This window comes from Phoxinus phoxinus (assembly GCF_949152265.1).
Source record: "Phoxinus phoxinus genome assembly, chromosome: 12".
NCBI classification, from domain to species: domain Eukaryota; kingdom Metazoa; phylum Chordata; class Actinopteri; order Cypriniformes; family Leuciscidae; genus Phoxinus; species Phoxinus phoxinus.
This window is the reverse complement of record NC_136887.1, coordinates 33825839-33849903: the sequence shown is the minus strand read 5'-3', so window position 1 is coordinate 33849903 and position 24065 is coordinate 33825839. Positions and strand designations below refer to the sequence as shown.

Here is a 24065-nt window from a genome sequence, read left to right as displayed (position 1 = left end):
CTGCTCACAGCCACAGTGTGTTGTCTGAACCGAAGCAGAACTCCAAGCAAAGATGGACCAAATATGGGACCAGGAATGAGGAGCTCATTCAATGATTGACCCTGATACAGGAAAGAACAGTTAAACACAATCCTGGTTTTGCCATTGTGATTCACCATATGGTGTGGAATGTACCAGGATTCAGTGGACTTCTCAGCTTCCCGAGTGGAGATTTATGCCACATAGCCAGCTTTCTATAATTTGTTCATCTCAGTGCAGTATGCTCCAGAGAGGTTTGGGTCCTTGGCGAGTCTCCGTTCAGTGCTGCGAAGGCTTGCCAGCACGACTTCCTTTGGGGCTTTAAGTGTGACAGCATTTGGTCGTCTGAGCAAAGGAGTGGCATATCGTAGAAAGCCGTCCACCTCTATCCTAGAAGTGTATGTTTGGAGTACTGTCAGAGCATGCTGGTCCTGTTTAGAACAAGTGGCTGATGATTCATTAATGTAGGGCAGGGTGTCAATCTGCCAGAGTTGCTCAACGTTTTTGAGTAACTCAGCATTCTGAGCATCTATAGAGATGTTCAGACATTGTTGATCAGAGGGAGCAGTTTGGCTGTACCCCACAGGGCCTTGAAGAGTCCAACCAAGTCTGGTGTGAAGAGCTATTGGTGCATTAGGAGGTTCCGTTCGTATTGGTTGGACTGGTACAAGTAGGCGAGGCATGTCCGACCCAATGAGTAGCAAGGGTTGTGCTCGCTCAATCTGTGGCAATGGTAAGGACCGGATATGGGCATATTTGCGTTGGAGAGCAGCTACTAGATAAGAGTGTTCCGACAGTCTCAGATTTGCTGCTGTGAAGGCATGATGAATCTGGAACTTCTTAGTTGGTCTGTTTAGAGGTGACACAGAGAGGGTAACAGATGCTCCATTTAATTGAAGTACATCCTGATGTATTGTACGTAATGTGAGAGTTTCAGGCACTGTGGTGAGGTTTAACTGTTCCACGGCTTGTGGCAGTACAATGCTACGCTCAGAGCCATCGTCTAACACCTCATGTCTCCATGGCTTTATCTAGATAAGTGTTTTTATCCTCGCGCTGTGTCTGTGTGGAAAGATTGTTCTTTGATCGCTTTCTGTATATAATTTATTCACAATTTAAATAAGATTATTTCATCCTACTAAAATAAACGATGTGAAGTTTATATTTTAGTCACTGGCTTGACTTACTGATGCATAAACAGTAGTATTGAACGATTTTGAGAGAATGATTGCCTGTCTGAACTTGAACAATTGCACATCAGAAATTGTTGCTTGGTAGCTCGATCGATTTATTTTCAGACGTTGTTTCTTCACCTGCACAACTTCCGATGATTCGGCTGCGCTTTTCCGCCTGGCATTGAACACGGGCTGGCATATGCACATTTTTGGAGGCATACATATTAATGATCCCAACTGTTGCGTCACAGTTGGTGTTATGTGGAGATTCGCCTATTTTTCAGGGGTGTTTTTCAAAAACGAGATTTAAATAATAAGGAGAAAACAATGGTGTTTGAGACTCACTGTATGCCATGTCCATGTACTGAACTCTTGTTATTTAACTATGCCAAGATAAATTGAATTTCAAATTCTAGGGCACCTTTAAGAGCAGGCGCGCTTGTTCCATGGCGGATTGCTATTATAACGACGGATTTGCCAGCGCACGCCAGGAGCGGTTCACAGCCGAGGAGACCGACGTTCTCGTCAGGGCTGTAAAACACAGAGAAGTGACAATGTATGGGGATGGGAGAAACCCACCCATATAAGCTTCGGTTAAACAGGCGTATAATAATTTGGGTAAATGTGTAAGCTAGATTTATGCCTATTTTTTCACATCTTCATGGACACAACAATGGTTTCCCTCGTGTGTTAATATTTTTCCTTGTAATAATGTATGATTTGCAAAAATGAAAACTGCTGCGTCGGTTTAGATTAGATAATCAAAGTGTATGTGTTGTTCATCCACTACATAATGGCCAAGCATGTGCCCTTAAAATAGCATATGACTATCGCGCAACGCGCCACTGTCTTTAGACTGGGTTTTTCCTGGTCAGTGGCGGAATTGTTTTTTGAAACTGCAAAATAGCACCAGGGAACTTTTGCGCCGGAACAGGCCTCCTCTTCCCCATATGGCATAGTTGGTAGTGTTGTTATAACCAGTCAACTGAACCAACAATCTTTTCACAAATCTGACAAAACCTTATCAAACTGTCAAAATCCATCAACATTCCGTGCATGAGCTACTTTCTGACATTCTAACTGAAAGTGGGTGAATATCAAAATACATGATATAAAATTTTTTTTAAACCACTTACAAGTGTTATGTTGACAACACTATTGAAACAATTACTTTTTATTACAACTGTACATGAATAAATAGGCCATTTGGCCCTGGACTAATAGGGTATTCTATTTGTCCATTCTATTGGCTCTATTCTATTTTGAAGACTTGTGTTGGCTGCACAAGTCTAATTTAAGGCTCTCATAAATAAATAGTATGGGTATATTATACATTTTCTGAGTCATCAGAGTGCCTTGAGTATTGAAGTTGTTGAGTTTTGTGTCCGTGGTGTTCTTTCATGCCACAGGGATAAAAGAAAGCATACAGTTTAGGCAGAAATTGTTAAAAAATGTGTGTTATTTCTGGTTTAAAGAAGTCATGTGACCTCTGTGTTTGTCAGACAGATTCAGTACTGGGCTTAAATGAAAGCCTAAAAGGTCCCCTTTGCAACGATACCAAGCACCATATTATAGAATATTGACAATATCCCTAGCATGAGACTAAACCAGATATACACCAGATTTCAAAAACAGAATTTATCTTAGGGGGTTAGTAACTTCATATGCTGAAAAAAGTGATTTCGCTACCACCCCTGCACTGCTATCGTGATTTTTCTAGTACTAGGGGTGTATACCTTGCCAAAAATCACTATGAGACTTTGTCCCCCCAGATGATACCGATGGACCAAATTTGGGGCCCTGGCTCATGGACTATAATAGGTTCTAGCTTTCTGTTCAGGAAATGTATACAAATTAGTGCATATTTAATTATAGAATGCCTCATTTGCATATTTAAAACTAAATGTGTAATACAAAACAATTGTCTTGGTGTACTGTATTTATTTAACTGGGAAAGTATGGTGATATATGTTCATTAAATCCTTTTTCATTTAAGCGTTTAGGTCGATTTTCCCCATTTACTGTCATGACAAACCCGGTCGTGCTATTGTTTTGTCTCAAGATGCACACCAGTAATGTTTTTTTTTTTTTATGATAAAAGCTATTTAAATGTCCTGAATTAAACTAAGGCCTAATCCTGACTTAATCTAAGACCTGTCTGTGAAATTAGTCATCAGTCAAGAGGTAATGTCTTACTTTTGATCTACCTTTTTATGTAACTGACTTAAAAAAGTTAGCACCAGTCTTGAAGGGGAAAAAAATTAGATGACTAACTTTAAAGACTAGTCTTAGATTAAGTCAGGATTAGGCCTTAGTTTAATTCAGGACATTTAAATAGCTTTTATCATAAAAAAAAACAATAAAAAGACAGCAACAAAAAAAAATGCATGCAAATACAGTTTATGTAACCGCTATATGTTTTTCCAAGATTAAAATCGCGAACCGACGAGGATGGGATTCGAACCCACGCGTGCAGAGCACAATGGATTAGCAGTCCATCGCCTTAACCACTCGGCCACCTCGTCACGACAGGCGCTGTGTACCAGCACAGGTGGAGCTGCAGATTTAAAACAACAAACTCAACTCGGTTTATTATAACAAAATCAGCTCTGTTATATCTACGGGTTAATCAGGTGAGTGAGGACGTCAAATAATTGTCACGTTTCTGCGTGCTCGCTCCCGTCCCCTTACTGCAATGTCCACTAGGGGGCGCCGTAACCTTCCTTACAGATGGTCCCTGTTCTGAATAATGTTCAATGTCTGGGAAAAAGTATTAAAATAGAGAGAGATTGATAACGAAAGATGCCAACTTTACCGGTCCGTCACTCCCACACCCGCTGTATTAGAAACACACTCACAGCAGCGTAAAGCGTTCACTAGTTTTCTTGTAATTTGATCCAGAGGTACAAATCTATAGTTATAAATGTACATAAACGTTTTTTAAATAAAAATAAAATAAACTTGTTTTTAATGACCGTTAAAACCAACGCGTTAATCAAGTCTGTGAAAAAGGTCCCATAATATAATTCCGCGATATCGTTTGTGTGACGCGGTCCGCACTTGAGAAATAATATCTCTCCGCGCTGTCGGTTCCTCAGGTAGGCTAATGAGTGCCACGGTTTAATTGACTGTCTGTCTGACACCAATTAACTTAGGATCAAACGATGACAATATCACAGAATGTGTTGTATGACATGTAGAAAAGTAACGAGAAATTATTTACCAATTAAATAAAAATAAAACCCAACGAGGGCTCTTCCAGAACTGGAGGAAAAGTAGTTCCTCAACACTGATTAAACCAGAAAGAGAATTGCTTAGAAACTATTATTCACAAAAAGTATATAACCTATTAGTACTGTTTAGTCAGACGCTTTCTTTCTACAAAGCTTAGAAATGTAGTAATTTACGCCAAATAGGCCTAATAAAAGAAAACACCCCAAAATTACAATAATCCCATTAAATGTATGTGTCAATACCTAAAAACAACTGCTTTCAGAAACTTTCCTTGGAAAAACTAAGACTTCCTCTTCGGTTGTAAATGTTTAATTCGATTTAAAATAGATATTTCATTGATAACATCTGTATTTTCCAAGTTATTTTTTAGCCAAAAAGCACAGATTTAAGCCTATGGTTTTGTAATTGTGGGTTTCAGATAAAAACTAAATATTGTTGGTCCTTGGGCGAATAAAAAAGAAGAACCTCTGCTTTAAATTGTTCATTGTTTCCAGTGATAAAGTAACTAAATATGATGAAGACTTTTTAATAGAGCTTTTCAGGGGGTAAAAATAGACATTTACAAAACCCTACACACAGCAATCCATCCTCCACATTTCTTACATCACTCTTTCTATGAGTCAAACCCTCATTATTACTCATGAGCTCAAGCTCCTCCCTAAACACTTCTCAGTTATATGTGTCCTGACAGCATCCCAGCATCACATTCGGTCAGCGTGTGTGTGTGTGTCTAACTTGAGCTCCAGTGATGAAGGCTGTGGCGTTCCTCCTCTTCCTCGCGGTGTGTCTGAAGTCTTCCTGTGTCCTGGCGAAGACTCTGGAGTTCTTCATCGCATCAGTGGAAACCAAGTGGGAATATGTGTTTACAGACACAACAGATCCTACTGCAAACCAGAGGTGGGCACTTTTACTATTACACACTACATGTACATGCACTACTATAGTTTTATCATAAACAAACCATGCATCTTTTATGAAAAATTATTTTTTTTACTTGAAGACTGACATGACACCTTCATAATCATGACATGACTCATGAAGGAGGTTTTATGCATGTTTATGAGTGTCATTCGCTCAATTATGACATTTTTAATGCAAATGTCCCATACGAAAATATACATATATTAAATATATCCACATATATAAAATATATATGCCCATATATAAAACCTATTGGAAAATGGAACAATTGACATATACAACCAGCCCATATATTTTATGTATGAATAATAGTGTTTTTTTATATACATGTCACATATATAATTATCACAGAATTTGTGTAGTATTTGTTTTGTTTTTATGAGCTGGTCAAGAACAGGTAAAATAATAATAAATAATACATTTTATTTATAAAAGATTCGAAAATAAGACCGAAATTTAAATGAAATGTGGAAATGTAGACTTGATCTGTAGACTTGAAATAAATAGTAAATAGTTTGGCATATTTAAATTAAACATATCGGTGACATATATGGTCAAAACATACAGTATTATATAAATAATAATCATATACATCATATTAATATATGTCAATATACTCATTTAATATGGCAAATTTATCTATGTTAAAAACCTATATCAACATATATGTAGAGATATGTATATATGTGATAGCAATATATTGTCTTATATTTAGCATATATGACGCCGTCACTAGCGATATAGGGACATATATGTCATATATTACATTTCCGTATCGGGTGACTTTGTTTGAGATGTCTTGGTAATGACAACTTGAAAACATAACCTGTCATAAATAAGTCATAAACATGACAGATTATCAAATTTAAGAAACCACTTAGCTTTATGGGTTAACATTACATTAAACTGTCATGTGGTTGGTTTTGACATTGGTTTTCATGAGGACATTATAAATGTGTCATGAATATTTTTCTTGACCTCAACTACAGTGGTAAAAATTGAATTTGTCATTAAAAAGTCCTTTAATGACATTGTTTCTTAAGTTTGATAATTAATTTATCAAGTTTGATAATTAATTATTGATAACTGATAGTTTATGACATATTTAGACAGGTTATGTTGTGTTGGTAATGTCAAGTTGTCATAACCAAGACACAGCCAGGTTATGATGTATTGGTTTATGTCAAGTTGTCATTACAAAGACATCTCAAACAAAGTCATATTTGCATTAAAAATTTCATAATTGAGCGTATGACACTCATAAACAGGGCTTGGCATTTACTTTTTTGCTCACCAGCCACTCTGGCTAATGGTTTTCCAGCCACTCAGAATTTCACTGGCCACAATTTTGGCATTTATACCATAAGCAAAAATTGGTATTTAGATATTTTTAATAATGTCTAATATCATCATAATTTGGCAGCTGATATTAGGCTGTTGTCACTTTAAGACCTGGCTCGCGGACTCATTAGCTACTTGTCTTCATGTGCACGCACTTTGGGTGTGAGCTCAAAATCTGCGGGAATGAATAAAATGATGCTCAATGCGCGCAATCCCTCGCCGAAATTCAAGCTCTGTAACACCAACAATATTCATCCGGAGCAAATGAATTGAGTGAGTAAAGGGATTGGACGCGGATTGGTACGTCAACTTGCTGTCGGAGAGATGAGAGAGCGATTAGTTAATGAGTTAATGTCAAGCCATGCTCATAAACATGCATAAAACCTCCTTCATATTAAGGACATGTGTCATGTTATGCATCTTATGCATTGCACACCCCTGTAAGTAAAGCGTTACCAAATTGTTGCACGGTGTTCTCAAAAACACAACAGTGGTATTTTATCAGAGTAAACTGGAATGTGACCATAAAGCATAATGTCAGTATTATGAGGAAGCTTTGAGGAAGTGTTTGATCTTTTCTTTTCATTAGTTGACATGGACTCAGTCCAGCAACATTCAAAGGCAAAAACTTTGAGCACTGTCCAAAATTCAATTACGCTCCCAGTTAAACAGAGCATAAGCAAAGCGAACAAAGTTTCTAATTATTAGTTAATGGCTTGATTTGGTTACTTTTTGATTGCAGATTCCTGTTATTTATATGTGATATATTCTAGTAGTGATTTTCAATCCATGATAGTGCATGCGGTCAGAACAAACATCTTTGATTTGGTGTTTTTAGAACGGAGTGTGATAACAGTTTATTAGTGTGAAACCGCAGAGGATCATTTGCTGAATATGCATATTTCCTTTATGAGGCATAGTCAATACTGAAATATTAATAGACCATATCTGGTATAATTACATTAGTTTAGTTAAGCTTAGTTTATTTATTTATTTGAAAACATTTAACATAAATGTTTCCATTTCATGCATTTTGTACAAGAATATAAATTATAAAATAACACAAACTTCCTACGTAGAATAAAACATACACACACACGCGCGCGCACAAACACACACACGCACGCACACACAGTACCACACACACACACACACAGACACACACACGCACGCACACACACAAGCACGCACGCACACACACACACAGACACACGCACACACACGCACGCACACACAAAGACACACACACGCATGCACGCACACACACGCACACGCACACACACACACACACACAATCAGGGCCAAACATTAATTATTATTAATTAAACTGCAATGTTAATGTTTACAGAGTTAATTTAAAAAAAAAATCAGCTTTAATTTAAAAAGACCAATAGATGTAAATAATCACAACTCAAATAATTATGTTTCTCTAAGATCCTACAATGATGATAACGGTTTGGTTTTCATTAATACACAGAATAAATAATAAAAGGACCTAGCACTGAACCTTGGGGTACACCCATTAAATAATGTAAGTTACAGGACTGAACAAACTAATTTTGTTGTATTGCACTGTGTATTGTGTTGTATTGCACTGTGTATTGTGTTGTATTGCACTGTGTATTGTGTTGTATTGCACTGTGTATTGTGTTGTATTGTATAGATGGCTAGTTACAGTTTATTCATTTTTAACAGGAAATTTGCATCTGGTGTCCAGAAATACACCAAGGCTGTATATACGGAATACACCGATTCCACTTTTACAACACCAAAGTCAAAACCTCCATGGGCTGGTCAGTATAAACCCTGCTTCTTATGAAAAACATTAATATGTTTTGAATTAACTCGAACAGAATGTTAAATTTATTTCTGTTTCAGGTATTCAAGGTCCGACCATCAGAACCGTGGTGAACGACAGGGTTGTGGTGCACTTCAAAAACTTCGCCTCACAATCTTTCAGTATTTCTCCCATCGGCATCCCGTACTGGAAACAATCGGAAGGTAAATGGAAATGAATGTGATGCGGATTTGCATTAATCTTCTTGGAATTCTATAGACATTTGCAGACACTTTTATTCAGAGCGACTTACAATTGAGGAATACAACAAGCGATTCATCTTAAAGCGGTGGTGTAATGCCCTTTTCACAAGATGTAAAATAAGTCTCTGATGTCCCCAGAGTGTGTGTGTGAAGTTTTAGCTCAAAATACCCCACAGATATTTTTATATATCATGTTAAAGTCACTTTTTGAGGGTGAGCAAAAACACACCGTTTTGTGTCTGTCCCTTTAAATGCAAATGAGCTGCTGCTCCCGGCACAGGGGGCGGAGCTTCAACAGCTCGTTCTTAGGAGCTTCGATTACCTCATACAGACACACACTGAAAATTTCTAAAACTTTTAGCATTTTATGTTCAAACAAAGATGGAGAGACTCAAGAAGAAGTGACAACAACATTTCTGAATGGTTAGTTGATGAATTTATGTAGATTATGTGTAGTTATCTTCTAGTCATTGATTAGCATATTCTGTCTTGATAATCTATAAATCGTGTTCAGGGGGCGGGGTTTATGTAAATTCTAGGGTTGGTGATGTCACTAACCCGGGAGGAATGTAGTTCCTACCAGCCGTTTGTTGTAGTCCTTAAAAAACTATTTCTTTAAAAGCAAATATCTCCCTTTGCTCTGAACTTTGAGCGTCTTAACTTTGCAGATGTTGTTTATGATCAAACAGCAACATTACACACTAACTACAGTTAGAAAACTCAAATCATAATCAACCACCCCTCTAAAGAGGCAATAAACGTGAGAAGTGCGAGTAATACAGATCATTAGGAATAGTACAAGCTAGAACAGGGACGGATTAAGGAAGGAATAGTTAAAAGCATAATTAATTCCAGACTGCACAATTAACTTTTACAGCATTAGGAAATTTGTGCCAGGAAGGAATTCACTCATCATTATAGATTCCATTTGGAATTCTGGAATTTGTTTTTGTAACACTACAAGAGATTCTAATAAATTCCAGGAGTGCTTCAAGTAAATGTGATTTCCTGTTGTATAAACCAACATATGGTAAGTCAGGGCTTACCCGGGAAAACGAAAGCAACATGAAAGCAATATCCTGAGATGTATAGCAATATCCTGACCGGTTTAAAACCCCATCGTGTGTAAAGAGAAACCTCAACATCCTTCTGCTTTTCAGGCGCGGGGTACGAGGACTCCAGTTCTGGTCAGGAGAGAGCGGATGATGCAGTGCCTCCTGGCGGATACTATAAGTACGTGTGGGACATTTCCCCAAACTCCGGACCAACCACATCAGACCCGGAGTGTCTCACCTACATTTACTCATCACAGGTCGACATCGTGCGAGACTTCAACAGCGGGCTCGTCGGGACTCTGCTGATCTGTAAAGCAGGTGTGACTCGCGTCCTCTGTGTGTCAAACATATCAATTGTGTGACCCTGGACCACAGAACCAGTCACATGGGTCAATATTCAGAAATTAAGATTATACATCATATAAAAGATGAATAAATCAGCTTTCCATTGATGTGTGGTGTGTTAGGATAGGACAATATTTGGTCGAGACACAACTATTGAAAATCTGGAATCTGAGGAGCAAAACAATGTAAACATTGAGAAAATCTCCTTTAAAGTTGTGCATTTATGTTCACGATTGTGCTGCATTCACTCACAAAAATACATGTTTTATATATTTACGGTAGGACATTTACTAAATATCTTCATGGAACATGATCTTAATATCCTCATGATTTTTGGCATAAAAGTAAAATGGATAATTTTGACCCATACAATGTATAGTTGCTATTGCCACAGATATACCCGTGCAGCTCCAGACTGGGTTTGTGCTCCAGGGTTATGATTTTGAAGTAAAATATCAGTTTAAATGCTTTTTATTTAACAGGTGTGACTCAATTCAGATTTATTTGTATAGCGCTTTTCACAATACACATCGTTTCAAAGCAGCAGAAAAATGCATGAGTCCATATTACAATTTATAGTGTCTGTTATCACATTTACATTTATTCATTTAGCAGTTTTAAGCGACTTTCAAATGAGAACAATAGAAGCAATTAAACTAGCAGTAGGACAACAGTATGTAAGTGCAATCCAACATTTTTTTATTTATTAGATAGAATAGAGGAGAAAGTGTTAGTATTACTTGATCAAGTACTGCCGAAAAAGATACGTCTTCAGAAATTTCTTAAAAATAGCTACGGACTCAGCAGCTCTGGAGGTTATCAGAGGTAACTGTGTTATGTATTTCAGAAATGTATATATACAAAATCCCAGTTAGCTAAAAATTTATTAATTTAAACAATGTAATAATTAAAGGCTGAAACAATGAGATTGAAGTAACGAAGTTTGTTAACAAATGATTATAACGTTCTCTGTTGGGATGTGTCAAACATATGAAAAAATAATAATAGTAAAATATCATTTTAAAGGGGTCCTATTATGCTTTTTACATGTTCAGCTTTCTTTAGTGTGATAAAGCTCTGCAAAATCACTCCAAAGTTTCTGAACTCCTGAAACGCCTCCATTGTAGTCTTGAGTTTCTTCTGGGAACGAACACGTCACAATATTCCTCATTATAATAATTAATGTGCAGAATAAAGGGGCGGGGCCTGGTTGAGTTAGTTAGTAGTGTGTTAAACTGGCGGTTATGGGAAGGGGCGGGACATTTCCCAAAACACACTCGAAGCGCTCGACCAATCACAACACACTGATCCAGCCGACCAATCAGAGCACAGTGTGCTTTTCAGAAGGAGGGGCTTCATAGAGACAGGAAGTGAACAGAGCGTTACTGACAGACTGGGAAGAGAGGAGCCGCAACAATGGAGAATATGAGGAAAATAATCAATATTCAAGCAGGAAAACCTGTTCAAGTAGAGCCTGAAAACACATCAAGACTTAAAAGGGCATCTCTTTAACCACTGAATGAGACTGCTGGTAAATAAGTGACATGTCCTGTAATATTTGACTCTTTCAGAGGCTCTGACGGAGGAGAGACAGAGGAAGGCAAAAGAGTTTATTTTGTTTCTCGCTGTCTTCGATGAGAGTAAGAGCTGGTACCAGGAAGTGGGCAGAGCAGACAAACTGAAGAAAACATCCAGTCCAACCCAGTACCACACCATCAATGGATACATCAACTCTACGTTACCAGGTGCGAAGTTAATTCTTACAATACTGCCCAAAAGTTTGGAATAATTAAGTTTTTTTTTTCATGTTTTTGATAGAAGACTGTATTTATTCGAATAAAAAAACTAATATTGTGAAATATATGTAAAATTTTCTGAATTCAAAGCTGGATTTTCAGCATCATTACAGTCTTCAGTGTCACATGATCCTTCACAAATCAGTATAATATGATGATAATGTTGAAAACAGTTGTGTTGCTTAAATTTGGGGTAAATAATATTTTTTTATATGAAATTAAATAATTGTATTCAGCAAAGATGCATTAAGTTTATCAAAAGTGACAGTAGAGTACATTTTTATAGTGTTACAAAATATTTCATTTTAACTTTCTTTACATCAAAGAATGCTGAAAAAATGCAGTATCCGTAAAAACTGTAAGCAGCAGAAACTATTTACAATATTTGTAATAATAAGAACCATTATTAATAAATGAGCATCAAATCATCAATCATAATATAATGATTTCTGAAGGATCATGTGACACTGTGAAGACTGGAGATGCTTTGATCGCAGAAATAAATTACACTTTACTACAAATTCACATTTCTTTTCATTTTTATGCATTCTTAATTTCTTATTTTTTAAAATTGTAAAATTATCCAATTTTCTTTTATGCCAAAAATCATTCGGATATTAAGTAAAGATCATGTTCCATGAAGATATTTAGTAAATGTCCTACCGTAAATATATAAAACATGTATTTTTGTGAGTGAATGCAGCACAATCGTGAACATAAATGCACAACTTTAAAGGAGATTTTCTCAATGTTTAGATTTTTTTTGCTCCTCAGATTCCAGATTTTCAATAGTTGTGTCTCGACCAAATATTGTCCTATCCTAACAAACCACACATCAATGGAAAGATTATTTATTCAGCTTTCAGATGATGTATACATCTCAATTTTAGAAAATTGACCAATGTGACTGGTTTTGTGGTCCAGGGTCACATATGTTGTCCTTTACATGTTGTAATTCTCAAACGTCTCTGCTCTTGTCTGATCAGGTCTCAGCGTGTGCCAGAAGAGCCCGTCGGTGTCCTGGCATCTCATCGGTCTCGGCTCCACACCAGAGATCCACAGCATCCAGTTTGAAGGACACACGCTAAAGGTGTTCGACCACAAGCGAGTAACCGTAGAGATGACCCCCATGACCTTCACTACGGCCCTGATGAAGCCGTCCGCTGTCGGAAAGTTTCTGATCTCTTGCCAGATCCACTCTCATCAGACGGGTGAGACTCTTTCAATATCATGATGTACAATGTTTTCAATCTTTACTGTAGAAATTCTCATCCGAATATCATCAGTACTTACTTACTCAGATAAAATAAATGCCTCAATGCTGATGAGGTGAAGTGGGTGATGTACATTACATTTTCCACAAAAATATGAAGCAAGCAGCACAACTTTTTTTTTTTTACATTGATAACAATCATAAATGTGTCTTGAGCATCAGATCATCATATTATACTGATTTCTGAAGGATCATGTGACACTGAAGACTGGAGTAATGATGCTGAAAATTCAGCTTTGATCACAGGAATAAAATACACTTAACTATATATTCACATCGAAATTTTGAATTGTAATAATTTTTCACGATATTACTGATTTTACTGTATTTTTGATCAAATAAATGAGCAGAAGAGACTTCTTTGAAAAGCATTAAGAAATCTTACTGACGCCAATCTTTTGAACGGTATAGTGTAAGATTTGTTTTGCAACATGAGCTTCAAAAGTTAAATGATAAAAGACAATAAAAGAGATAAAGTAAACTACATCTATAAGTGATAACTGATAATGCACAAAAAGCTTCATTAGGAATAGGATGCTGTGTTATAGTTACTGATGAGAACGTCTTCAGAAGAATAAAAGATCATACTTGTGACCAGTTACGTTATACATAGTCTCTTTTTTAAGTTTTATAATTCCCTGAAACGCCTCCATTGTAGTCTTGAGTTTGTTCCGGGAACAAACACGTCACAATATTCCTCATTATAATAATTAAGGCGAGACACGGCAGGCAAAAACATAGTTTTTTTTTCACTGGTCAATTTTTGGGCTATTTGTCTTCAATAACATGTCTTCTTTCAGACTTGTGGTGAAAAAAAGTCCAAAATACACATTTAGGTCTTTATTTTACTACACTTTGTCAATTTGCGTCTGAAGATTTCTCAGAAATTCAACAAAAGTTGGCGTTATAAATCAACGCGCTGCTCCGCGATCTCTCTCTGCTTCCTTTAATCATGCACATGTCTGGAAAGCTCTCTCTCTTCTGTACAATGCTGTCGGATCCAAATATGGTCATTTCCTTTTAATCAGCAACCAATCGTGAAAGTAAAATGGGTATTTAACCCTAAAAGCAAAATCTCATTGGGTGATGTCAATTTCTGACAACCCGATTGGTTCAGATGCATCATGTGACCCGCTCTGACATTCATATGTGTGTTTTTGACTGTTTTTCTGCTCAGTTAAAGGCCATAAATGATGTGTTTATAAGTTTTGATGTGATTTAGGTGGTTCGTATTGTTGTTGATAATTATTTGATAAGATATTGTGTCAGTAAATAGTTGTTTCTACTAAAAAAGTATGATTTTTTACATTACAAATCTTTAAATGCCTTTTTTCTCAAAATGGGTTTTTTGTCATTCTCCAGTAGAAACATCTCAGCCGATGTAGCACCGATGTACACCAAACTTTCCAGTTATACACTTAGCAGTATTCTGAAGATATGTTCAGAGGGATTTGTTAATAAATCATTCCTGGCCTGATTTATGGGACATTTTAATCCAAAAAATATGGCGAAAATCGATTTTTTAAGGCTATGGACAGTATATTTTGATTTCCTAGGTAATGAAAGCATATATCCTGAAATCCCTCTGAACATCTTGTGTGTAATCAAAATGAAAAAAGAATTTTGCACCTGGCTTCATCATATGTTCAGATCTATCTACCGAAAATATATGCAAAAGTGTGCATATTTAATAAGATAATACCTAATTTGCATAATTAAACATACAAATTTCAAAAACTTGTAATACATTTTTTTTATGAACTTATGTAAGTAATCAACTGAGGAAGTTTCATGGTGATATCTATTATTTTTAAATTGTACCCTATTCACCTGTAGTGTCTCGCCTTAATGCACAGAATGAAGGGGCGGGGCCTGGTTGAGTTAGTTAGTAGTGTGTTAAACTGGCGGTTATGGTAAGGGGCGGGACATTTCCCAAACACACTCGAAGCGCTCGACCAATCACAACACACTGATCCAGCCGACCAATCAGAGCACAGTGTGCTTTTCAGAAGGAGGGGCTTCATAGAGACAGGAAGTAAACAGAGCGTTACTGACAGACTGGGAAGAGAGGCGCCGCAACAATGGAGAATATGAGGAAAATAATCAACATTCAAGCAGAAAAACCTGTTCAAGACTTTGTTTTAATGTTTCTCTAATGTTCAATTTAATTCTCCTCTCCAGCTGGTATGAATGCATTCTTCACTGTTGAGATCTGCCCTGATCCGTTGACAATCCCAATCCCAGACAAACGAAATGTGGTACATTCTGATGAGAATGATCAGGACGAGGATGAAGACAACATGTTCTCCGTAGTGTTCAAGCAAGGAGGCCCTGTATCCGTGCTTCGCTCGAGCGCCAAGGGAAGACCTAAAGTGTGGGTCCATTACATCGGTGCGGAGGAGATGGACTGGGACTATTCTTCTCAAAGCGGCGACCGGTACGACTGTGAGCGTGTCCTGAGAGGAATGAATGTGAAACTCATTGAAACTAATGATGATTTGCATGTTTTCAGGCCTTCAAAATCATCATCGGCAGCATCCGAGTGGTTCAGGGAAGGTCCTCAGCGCTTGGGGGCGGTTTATAAGAAGGTGGCTTTCATTGAGTACACAGACAAGACCTTCACTGTGAAGAAAACCACCGGGAAAATGCTGATGGGTCCCGAGCTCAGAGGGGAAGTGGGAGATAAGTTTCAGGTACGAAATGTGGATTTAAAGATATACAGATGATCAGATAAAGAAGGAAAACGTGAACGGTTACATCACAACTGCTGCGATTTGATGATCGCACTAAGCCATATGTGAGATTTATACATCATATGGAAGCTGAATAAATCATCTTTCCATTGATGTGTGGTTTGTTAGGATAGGACAATATTTGGTCGAGACACAACTATTGAAAATCTGGAATCTGAGGATGCAAAAAAATCTAAACATTGAGAAAATCTCCTTTAAAGTTGTGCATTTATGTTCACGATTGTGCTGCATTCACTCACAAAAATACATGTTTTATATATGTACGGTAGGACATTTACTAAATATCTTCATGGAACATGATCTTAATATCCGAATGATTTTTGGCATAAAATTTTTGACGGTCATGTTTTTATAATTTGCGTCTACTAGCGAAAACCAAACCTTTTTTATCAAATAAAGACTTTGAAAGAGCTATCCTCACTTTTATCTTTTCTAGGCTTGATTTTTGTAATTCGCTATACGGTGGCGTCACCACTGCTTCGTTGTCTCGTCTACAATCGGTGCAAAATGCAGCAGGGAGGCTTTTAATGAGAGTTAAAAAACATGAATCAATAAAACCCGTCCTGGAGTCTCTAAACTGGCTTCCAGTTCAAGCCAGAATAAAATATAAAACACTACTTTTTATCTATAAAGCTTTAAATAACCAAGCCCCACCATATCTGACTAGTCAGCTAACGCCATACAATCCCTCTAGAACATTGCGCTCAGAGACCCAGAAGTTACTCATAGTGCCCAGAACACATCGTCTCCACAAAGGTGACCGGGCCTTTGCGGTAATAGGGCCGAGACAGTGGAATGAGCTGCCACTATCTATTAGAACTGCCAAATCACTTTCCATTTTTAAAAACTTGCTTAAATGTCATTTGATGTCATTAGAGTTTAATTAGATAGATGAGATGTTGTTGTATGCCGTGTATATATTGTTTGTGTGTGCTTTCGAAGCTCAGCATAAGCTGTTTTTGTACTAAACTCTGTATGTAAAGCACTTTGGTTCAACTTGGTTGATGTTTAAACAGTGCTATATAAATAAACAAACAGAAACAGAAACAGATAAAAGAAAAATGGATCATTTTGACCCACACAATGTATAGTTGCTATTGCCACAGATATACCCGTGCGGCTCCAGACTGGGTTTGTGGTCCAGGGTCACATATCACAATCTCACAACCATGCATCATTAATATTAATTCATAAAAAAAATGATTACATGGTTTTGTGGAATACTTGATTCTGATTGGTCAATCGCGCCCCGATAACAACCTCTGAAAACAGAAATACAGGCTCTGAAAACAGAAAAACGTTTTGCGTTTGGTGAGCTAATAAAATATTAAAACTCAGTCAAATCAATATTTGGTGTACAGTTATTGTACAGTTATTTAATTATGCCATCCATCTCCTTTCATACAAACGCTGCGGCGACCATTTTGTGACGATTGTTTTGTACACTTTTGGATTATAAGATAACAAACAGGTACGATTTTAAAACAGTTTCATCTCAAATCAATATCTCTTATCCCCATAATTATTTATGTGGTGAAATGCTGTGTAATATGACTGTATGTCCGGCGTCTAGTTTAAACTTGCCGCTCTCTCCGCACGTTTTGCGTTTAAAGACCTAATAAAATATTTAGACTCAGATCAATATTTTCTGTTTAATTATTTACTTATGTGGCATGTAACTGTGTAATAAGCGGGTCAATACAAATTCAATTCAATGCAGACTTTAAAGTGTTAACAATTAAAATGAGCTACACTTTATTTTAAGGTGATGTGGTTACATTGAACTTACTCAAATAAGTACTGAGTAAAATTACTTAACTACATGTACTTACTATATAGAGTTAGGGTTTGGTTTAGTTACTTGTAATTATGCATAATTTACCGTTATTACTATAGTATAAGTACATGTTGTGTCACTTAAAATAAAGTGTTACCTAAATTTGAGGTAATGTTTTTTTTCAAAGCTTTCTGAAATACACTCTTTTGTATATCTCTATTAGATTGTTTTTAAAAATAAGGCCAGTCGACCATTCAACATTTATCCAAATGGCCTGACCAGCGTTCAGCCTTTGAAGACGACAAACAAAGGTACGAGACATTACAATCTTATAATTTATTTTTCATACTTTTCATTTATACAGGTGAAACTCAAAACATTTGAATATGGTGCAAAAGTTCATTTATTTCAGTAATTCAACTTAAAAGGTGAAACTAATATATTATATAGACTCATTACATGCAAAGTGAGATATTTCAAGCCTTTATTTGTTATAATTTTGATGATTATGGCTTACAGTTTATGAAAACCCCAAATTCAAAATGAGAATATTGTGAAAAGGTTTTCATAAGCTGTAAGTTTTTAAAATTATATCAAATAAAGGCTTGAAATATCTCACTTTGCATGTAATGAGTCTATATAATATATTAGTTTCACCTTTTAAGTTGAATTACTGAAATAAATGAACTTTTGCACCATATTCAAAAAAAATTCGAGTTTCACCTGTATATTGTTTTAGATTTTGATAAAGATTTTTTAAATAAAATTAGTTAAAGTTATTTTTAAATATGTCTATATAGTTATATTTCAGTTTGAGTTATTTTAGTACTTCAAGTTAAACAGAACAATTAAAAGATGTTTACATTTTATGTTATTTCAGTTAATGTTTATTTTATTTCAATGAACAAATAAAGATAAAGATAATTACTCCGTGTCAAATAGAGTGGATGCAAATGACTTTTAATGGGATTAACACATTTTTCTCTGTTTGTGGGTTGAAGATAACCCGGTGGATCTTCGTTCTTTGGCCGTTCCACCGGGCGAGATAATGACGTACCTCTGGAAGCTGACAGCAGAAGACGGACCCACAGATGCCGACCCACGATGCCTCACTCGCTTATACCAGAGCATGGTGGATCCCGTTCGGGACGTGGCGTCTGGGTTGGTGGGACCCCTTATCATCTGCAAATCCCTATCTCTGGACAAAAGAGGCAGAGTGGTGAGAAGAAACCCTGATGTAGATCTGATCATCTCAACACGGGCCTTCATGTGGCATCATTTCTGCAAAATAATATTGCGTTATGGGTGTAACGATACCCTCATGTCACGAATCACGATTCGATGCATATCACGATACTGAACTCACGATACGATATTATTGAGATACTCTAAATCATCGGTTCCCAACAGGGGGGTCGCGGCCCACAAGGGGGCTCAGCAAGCTCTGTGGGGGGTCGCGTCATATTTTGAAAAGTTTTTGAGCAATGAGGATTAAATAAAAGTCCTTAACTTTTTTTTTTGTTCAAAATTTACACAATGTATATAATGAGCGATTAATTCATCATGAATTAATTTTCCAATCCGTGTTTTTGTCTTATCCTGAGCCACTGGTACTCCTATAATAAGTGTTTACACTGGGACTATTTTACACTGGTTCGGATCGAGTAGCCCAGGCCCTGCGTGACTCGTCATAGACGTACACAGAGAGAAGTAGTTCCGGCTACAATGTTCTTCCGAAAGACGCATTATTCTGTAAATAAACGCAAGTTTATTATCGCTCGCTATAGTGCCAAAAGTGTAAAAAACAACGCCTCACATTGATAAAGCCTCACAAATAACATACAAGTATTGAGTTCCCAGACAGCAGTCATTCAGTAATAGGGGTGGTTAATCTGTCTGATTTCCCGATTCGATTCGATTACGATTATTGAAGTCCCGATTCGATTACAGTCGATTTTCGATTATTAACGATTCTCGATTCTCGATTATTGATTTTCCATTTCACAACAGTAAATTCACTACAGTAAAAATCACAACAATAACAAATTATAACAAACTTCAACATATTCTGAATCTCTATTAACATAAAATACGGATGTCCACGCATCACGTTACAGCTATCCTACCCGCTTTCTTCAGTGATTCCATGACTTCGGTTTTGGTCTTGTTGTAGAGTGTGGGGATCGCTGTGTCTGTAAAATATCTCCGAGATGGGACGTTGTATCTCGGCTCCAAAGTGTGCAACATAGCGCGAAAGCCCTGGTTCTCAACGACTGGATGCAAATCCTTGGCAATAAAAGTTGCGATTGATTGTGTAATGCGCTTTGCCCTTTCCGAGCCGGGTGGAAGCTTTGACAATATTGTTTCCACGCTTCAGAGTTCCGTCTTTTGCGTTCCGTCAATATTACGCTATTATCGATTTTCAAAAAAAAAAAATCGATTTGTGAATCGATTCAGAATCGTCCACGTCCGCATCGCGATGCATCTAAGAATCGATTTTTTTCCCCACCCCTATTCAGTAATAGCCTATATTCTTTCTTTTTTTACTTACACCAGTGTGAATATTTTTGTTATTGCATTTCAAATAGGGCCAATTGATAGGCTTCTCCTAGGCTTACGTTTTTAAATGACAAAGGGCCTACTGATGTTTTTGTTATTGTATTTTCAATATTATAGGCTATTATTTGTGCATAAACATATCTGGTTATAGTAAACATACCGTTTGTTTGAAAACAACATATTTTGTCATCCTTGCTGCAAGCTTACAAGAGCGATAATACCATTAAATGTGAAGGGGGCCCTAAAATATTTTCTTGGGAAAAAGGGGGTCTCAGACAAAAAAAGGTTGGGAACCACTGGTCTAAGACATATGATAAAAGGTTAACTAAAAATGTACTGTTGGTTAAAATGCTAAATTTGATGTTACATTGGGGTGTAAATGAATAGGTTTGGACTTGATGCTGGAAACCCAAAGCACAGGACAATAGAGACACCAGAATAACAATATTCATGATTCTGAAGATGAAATTATTTTAGAAGAATATGCACTCTGTCAATGACTATAAATTTAAAATAATCTCGGCCACTTTTTACTGGTAACATTAGACATTTGGCATTATCAGGACCTATAAATATTCCCTTTATATTCCACATTATATTCAACATAGTAGTTTAATGTAGTATTGACACCAAAACTATGTAAACTTGAATTTTTTTCTTACGTAAATGTTAATTTTGGGTGAACTATCCACAATACATATTGATGCATTTTTATATTGCGATATGTTGTGACATGATTTATTATTGTTACACCCCAAGTTGCGTGTTTTCACTTTTAAAGTGAAATGTTGTGATTGAGTGGCGCTAAAAGTTTATTCTGTTTAATTCCAAATATATAAATGCGAATAATATTACGTTGGTTGTTTTGTGTATAAGTGGCGATAAAAGTTATTGCTCTATCACTTTTAAAAATAACATACCACCCTCACTAAACCAAACCGATAGTGTTAACAAAAGCAAACGTGATTTAAAATAAATAAATAATAATTTTCTGAAGCACCCAGGCCATTTTATCTTGCATCTACCAGTCTTTGAGCTCTTTTATGTACTGAGTTTAGTATGTCAGAAAAGGCAAACATTATGTGATGCAAACATGAAAATATATTTCTTTACAAATCATGCACTTATGGTAAAAGTGTTTTAAGCAAGGAACCATGAAAAAATGCGTCGTAGTTATAAATAATCTGAACTTGTGTGAAAAAGAAAGTGTAAAAATGTAGGTTGAGGCATGTTTTTCCAATTAAGCGTAAGTTGGTTTATCAGATGGATGGAAATTATTATTAATAAATACAAACTATAAGTATAAAGACGGATGGTAGATGATGGTTAATGCTCCTAATGTGTTCACAGGTAACTTCAGATAAAGAGAAGAAGCTCCTGTTTACGGTGTTTGATGAAAACAGAAGCTGGTACTTTGAGGAAAACATGAAAAGGACTATTGAAGATCCAACTAGGATTAATCGCAATGATCCGGACTTCTACGATTCAAATGTCATGCACAGTGGGTGTTATTCATTTAGCCTCTAGATGTGCAAGAGGTGGACAGTAGCAAAGTACTTTTACTTAATGTCACTTTTTGAGTATCTGTACTCTACTTGAGTACCATTATCTTTTGTAAACTTTAACTTTTTTTACTCCACTACACTACATTTCTGTCGAGGTCCTTGAGGAGAGAGTAGTAACGTCAGTCGGGAGGATTTTGGTTGGAAATAAAAGTTGAGTTGACGTCAGAACTCAACTTTGGATTCTGACATCAACCTGATTTTCATTTTCAACGTTGGGTTTGGTCTTCTAAATGCAAATTTTGTCATTGTTTTGGAGCACACTAGCTTATAGATAACAACAGTAAGGCTAACATAATCATACTAAAAGCCAAAACACTTTAAATAGGGCACTATCAGCCATTTGGGTGTCCGAAACCATTGTGGACGTTACTAATTCAATCTCACATTCAATCCCACGACTGGAACTGTGTTCTAGAAATAAATGTGGTATTGATATGAGGGTATAGGCATAGATTCAGAGGCATAAGTCACTGTAAGTATTACATACAACAATGCAACAATAATAAAACAATGCATTGACATTTACTTATGATACTTAAAGGAGCACTCCACTTTTTTTGGAAATAGGCTCATTTTCCAGTTAAACAGTTTTACCGTTTTCGAATCCATTCAGTCGATCTCCGGGTCTGGCGGTGGCACTTTTAGCATAGCTTAGCATAGATCATTGAATCTGATTAGACCGTTAGCATCTCTCTCAAAAAAATGACCAAAGAGTTTTGATATTTTTCCTATTTAAAACTTGTCTCTTCTGTAGTTACATCGTGTACTAAGACCGACAGAAAATGAAAAGTTGTGATTTTCTAGGCCAATATGACTAGGAACTATATTCTCATTCCTGCGTAATAATCAAGGAACTGCCGCCGTACAGCAGCGCAATGATATTACACACTTAGTGCCGGTGTGGTGAAGTGTTGAGTCCGAGCTAAGGACCCAAGCAATCCGATCGGTTCAAAGCACGTTTTATGGGTAATCGCTTTAGTGCCTGATTACAAATCATACAAAATCACATAATTAAAGAAGTCGTTTGACCTAAGTTATAACGTCAGATCAAAATTTTAAATAGGCGCTATCTGTATAAATAAACAACATATTTGCGCTTTAAACAACTACATTGTCCACTGAAAAACTATAAAAACTAGCTACATTTCGTGACACAATAATAGTAGTATTTTTAAATTTAGCTACAAGTTATCGCGAGAACAGATTTAGATCAGGCATACTACTGGCATACTAATGGGGTCCTTAGCTCGGACTCAACACTTCAGTCGGACCCAACACTTCACCACACCGGTCACGTTGGAAGTTACCGAGCTGGGGACTATTTTCAGGCGCTGTGTAATATCATTGCGCTGCTGTACGGCTGCAGTTCTTGATTATTACGCAGGAATGAGAGGATAGTTCCTAGCCATATTGGCCTAGAAAATCACAACTTTTCATTTTCTGTCGGTCTTAGTACTTGATTTAACTACAGAAGAGTCAAGTTTTAAATAGGAAAAATATCTAAACTCTTTGGTCATTTTTTTGAGAGAGATGCTAACGGTCTAATCAGATTCAATGATCTATGCTAAGCTATGCTAAAAGTGCTACTGCCAGACCCGGGGCCGGTTTTACAAAGATAGACTTTGACTATGGCTTAGATATAGTAGATAGTCAGACTTCAGATAGACATCTAAATCAGACCGTTTCACAAAGCACTTAAGACTTTGACTATCTTAAGTAGGACTACACTGCAATGCATTCTGGGTAAACTAAGACACTTTTCAAAACAAAAAACATGGCGGATCGAGTAAGCGCATTCAGCCGCTCAGTGCAGTTTATCCCAGCAGAAAATATGTGTTTGTTGGAGGAGTATAACAGTTACAAGGACATTTTACTTGGGAAATTTAGCGGAGAATGTAGTAACAAGAAGAAATGTTTGGAAAAAGATTGCTATGACAGTTAACATCGTTAATCCGACCGTTGAGCGTTAAAGACGTACAGAAAAGATACAAAAACGAAACCGACGATGAAGTCGTCATTATTATATATTTCCAGTAGGTTACTGCGGTCCCTAAAAACCCTTTCCCTTCTCAGCGCTCTCCACGTTGTCTGCAAACCACAAATTATGAGCCATTTTCCCTTTTCTTTTGGATGTTTGTGATGTAACTGATTGTTACTGCTGGTTGCCAAGGTAACGGAGTCTTAGACCGAAGTTAGCCTGGGGGTAAGGCGTC

General features: G+C 36.7%; 3 protein-coding genes across 4 annotated transcripts in view; 1 reads left to right on the top strand and 2 right to left on the bottom strand.

The window, feature by feature from the left end:
• Nucleotides 1-24065, bottom strand: part of srp72 (signal recognition particle 72) — a 253770-nt gene that overhangs the window by 50221 nt on the left and 179484 nt on the right. The window lies entirely within an intron of this gene.
• arl9 (ADP-ribosylation factor-like 9) overlaps nt 1-24065 on the bottom strand; it is a 324624-nt gene that overhangs the window by 140457 nt on the left and 160102 nt on the right. The window lies entirely within an intron of this gene.
• Nucleotides 5131-24065, top strand: part of f8 (coagulation factor VIII, procoagulant component) — a 38808-nt gene continuing 19873 nt past the window's right edge. The window contains exons 1-11 of one of the 2 annotated variants that reach the window (XM_079629888.1): nt 5131-5324; nt 8385-8482; nt 8568-8690; nt 9890-10102; nt 11701-11874; nt 12912-13136; nt 15380-15635; nt 15711-15891; nt 17952-18039; nt 18730-18947; nt 21638-21788. In XM_079629888.1, coding sequence (XP_079486014.1) covers nt 5176-5324; nt 8385-8482; nt 8568-8690; nt 9890-10102; nt 11701-11874; nt 12912-13136; nt 15380-15635; nt 15711-15891; nt 17952-18039; nt 18730-18947; nt 21638-21788 — 1876 coding nt within the window. In that variant the 5' untranslated portion in view covers nt 5131-5175. The remainder of the gene's footprint in view (nt 5325-8384; nt 8483-8567; nt 8691-9889; nt 10103-11700; nt 11875-12911; nt 13137-15379; nt 15636-15710; nt 15892-17951; nt 18040-18729; nt 18948-21637; nt 21789-24065) is intronic. The other variant, XM_079629889.1, reaches the window with a different exon arrangement.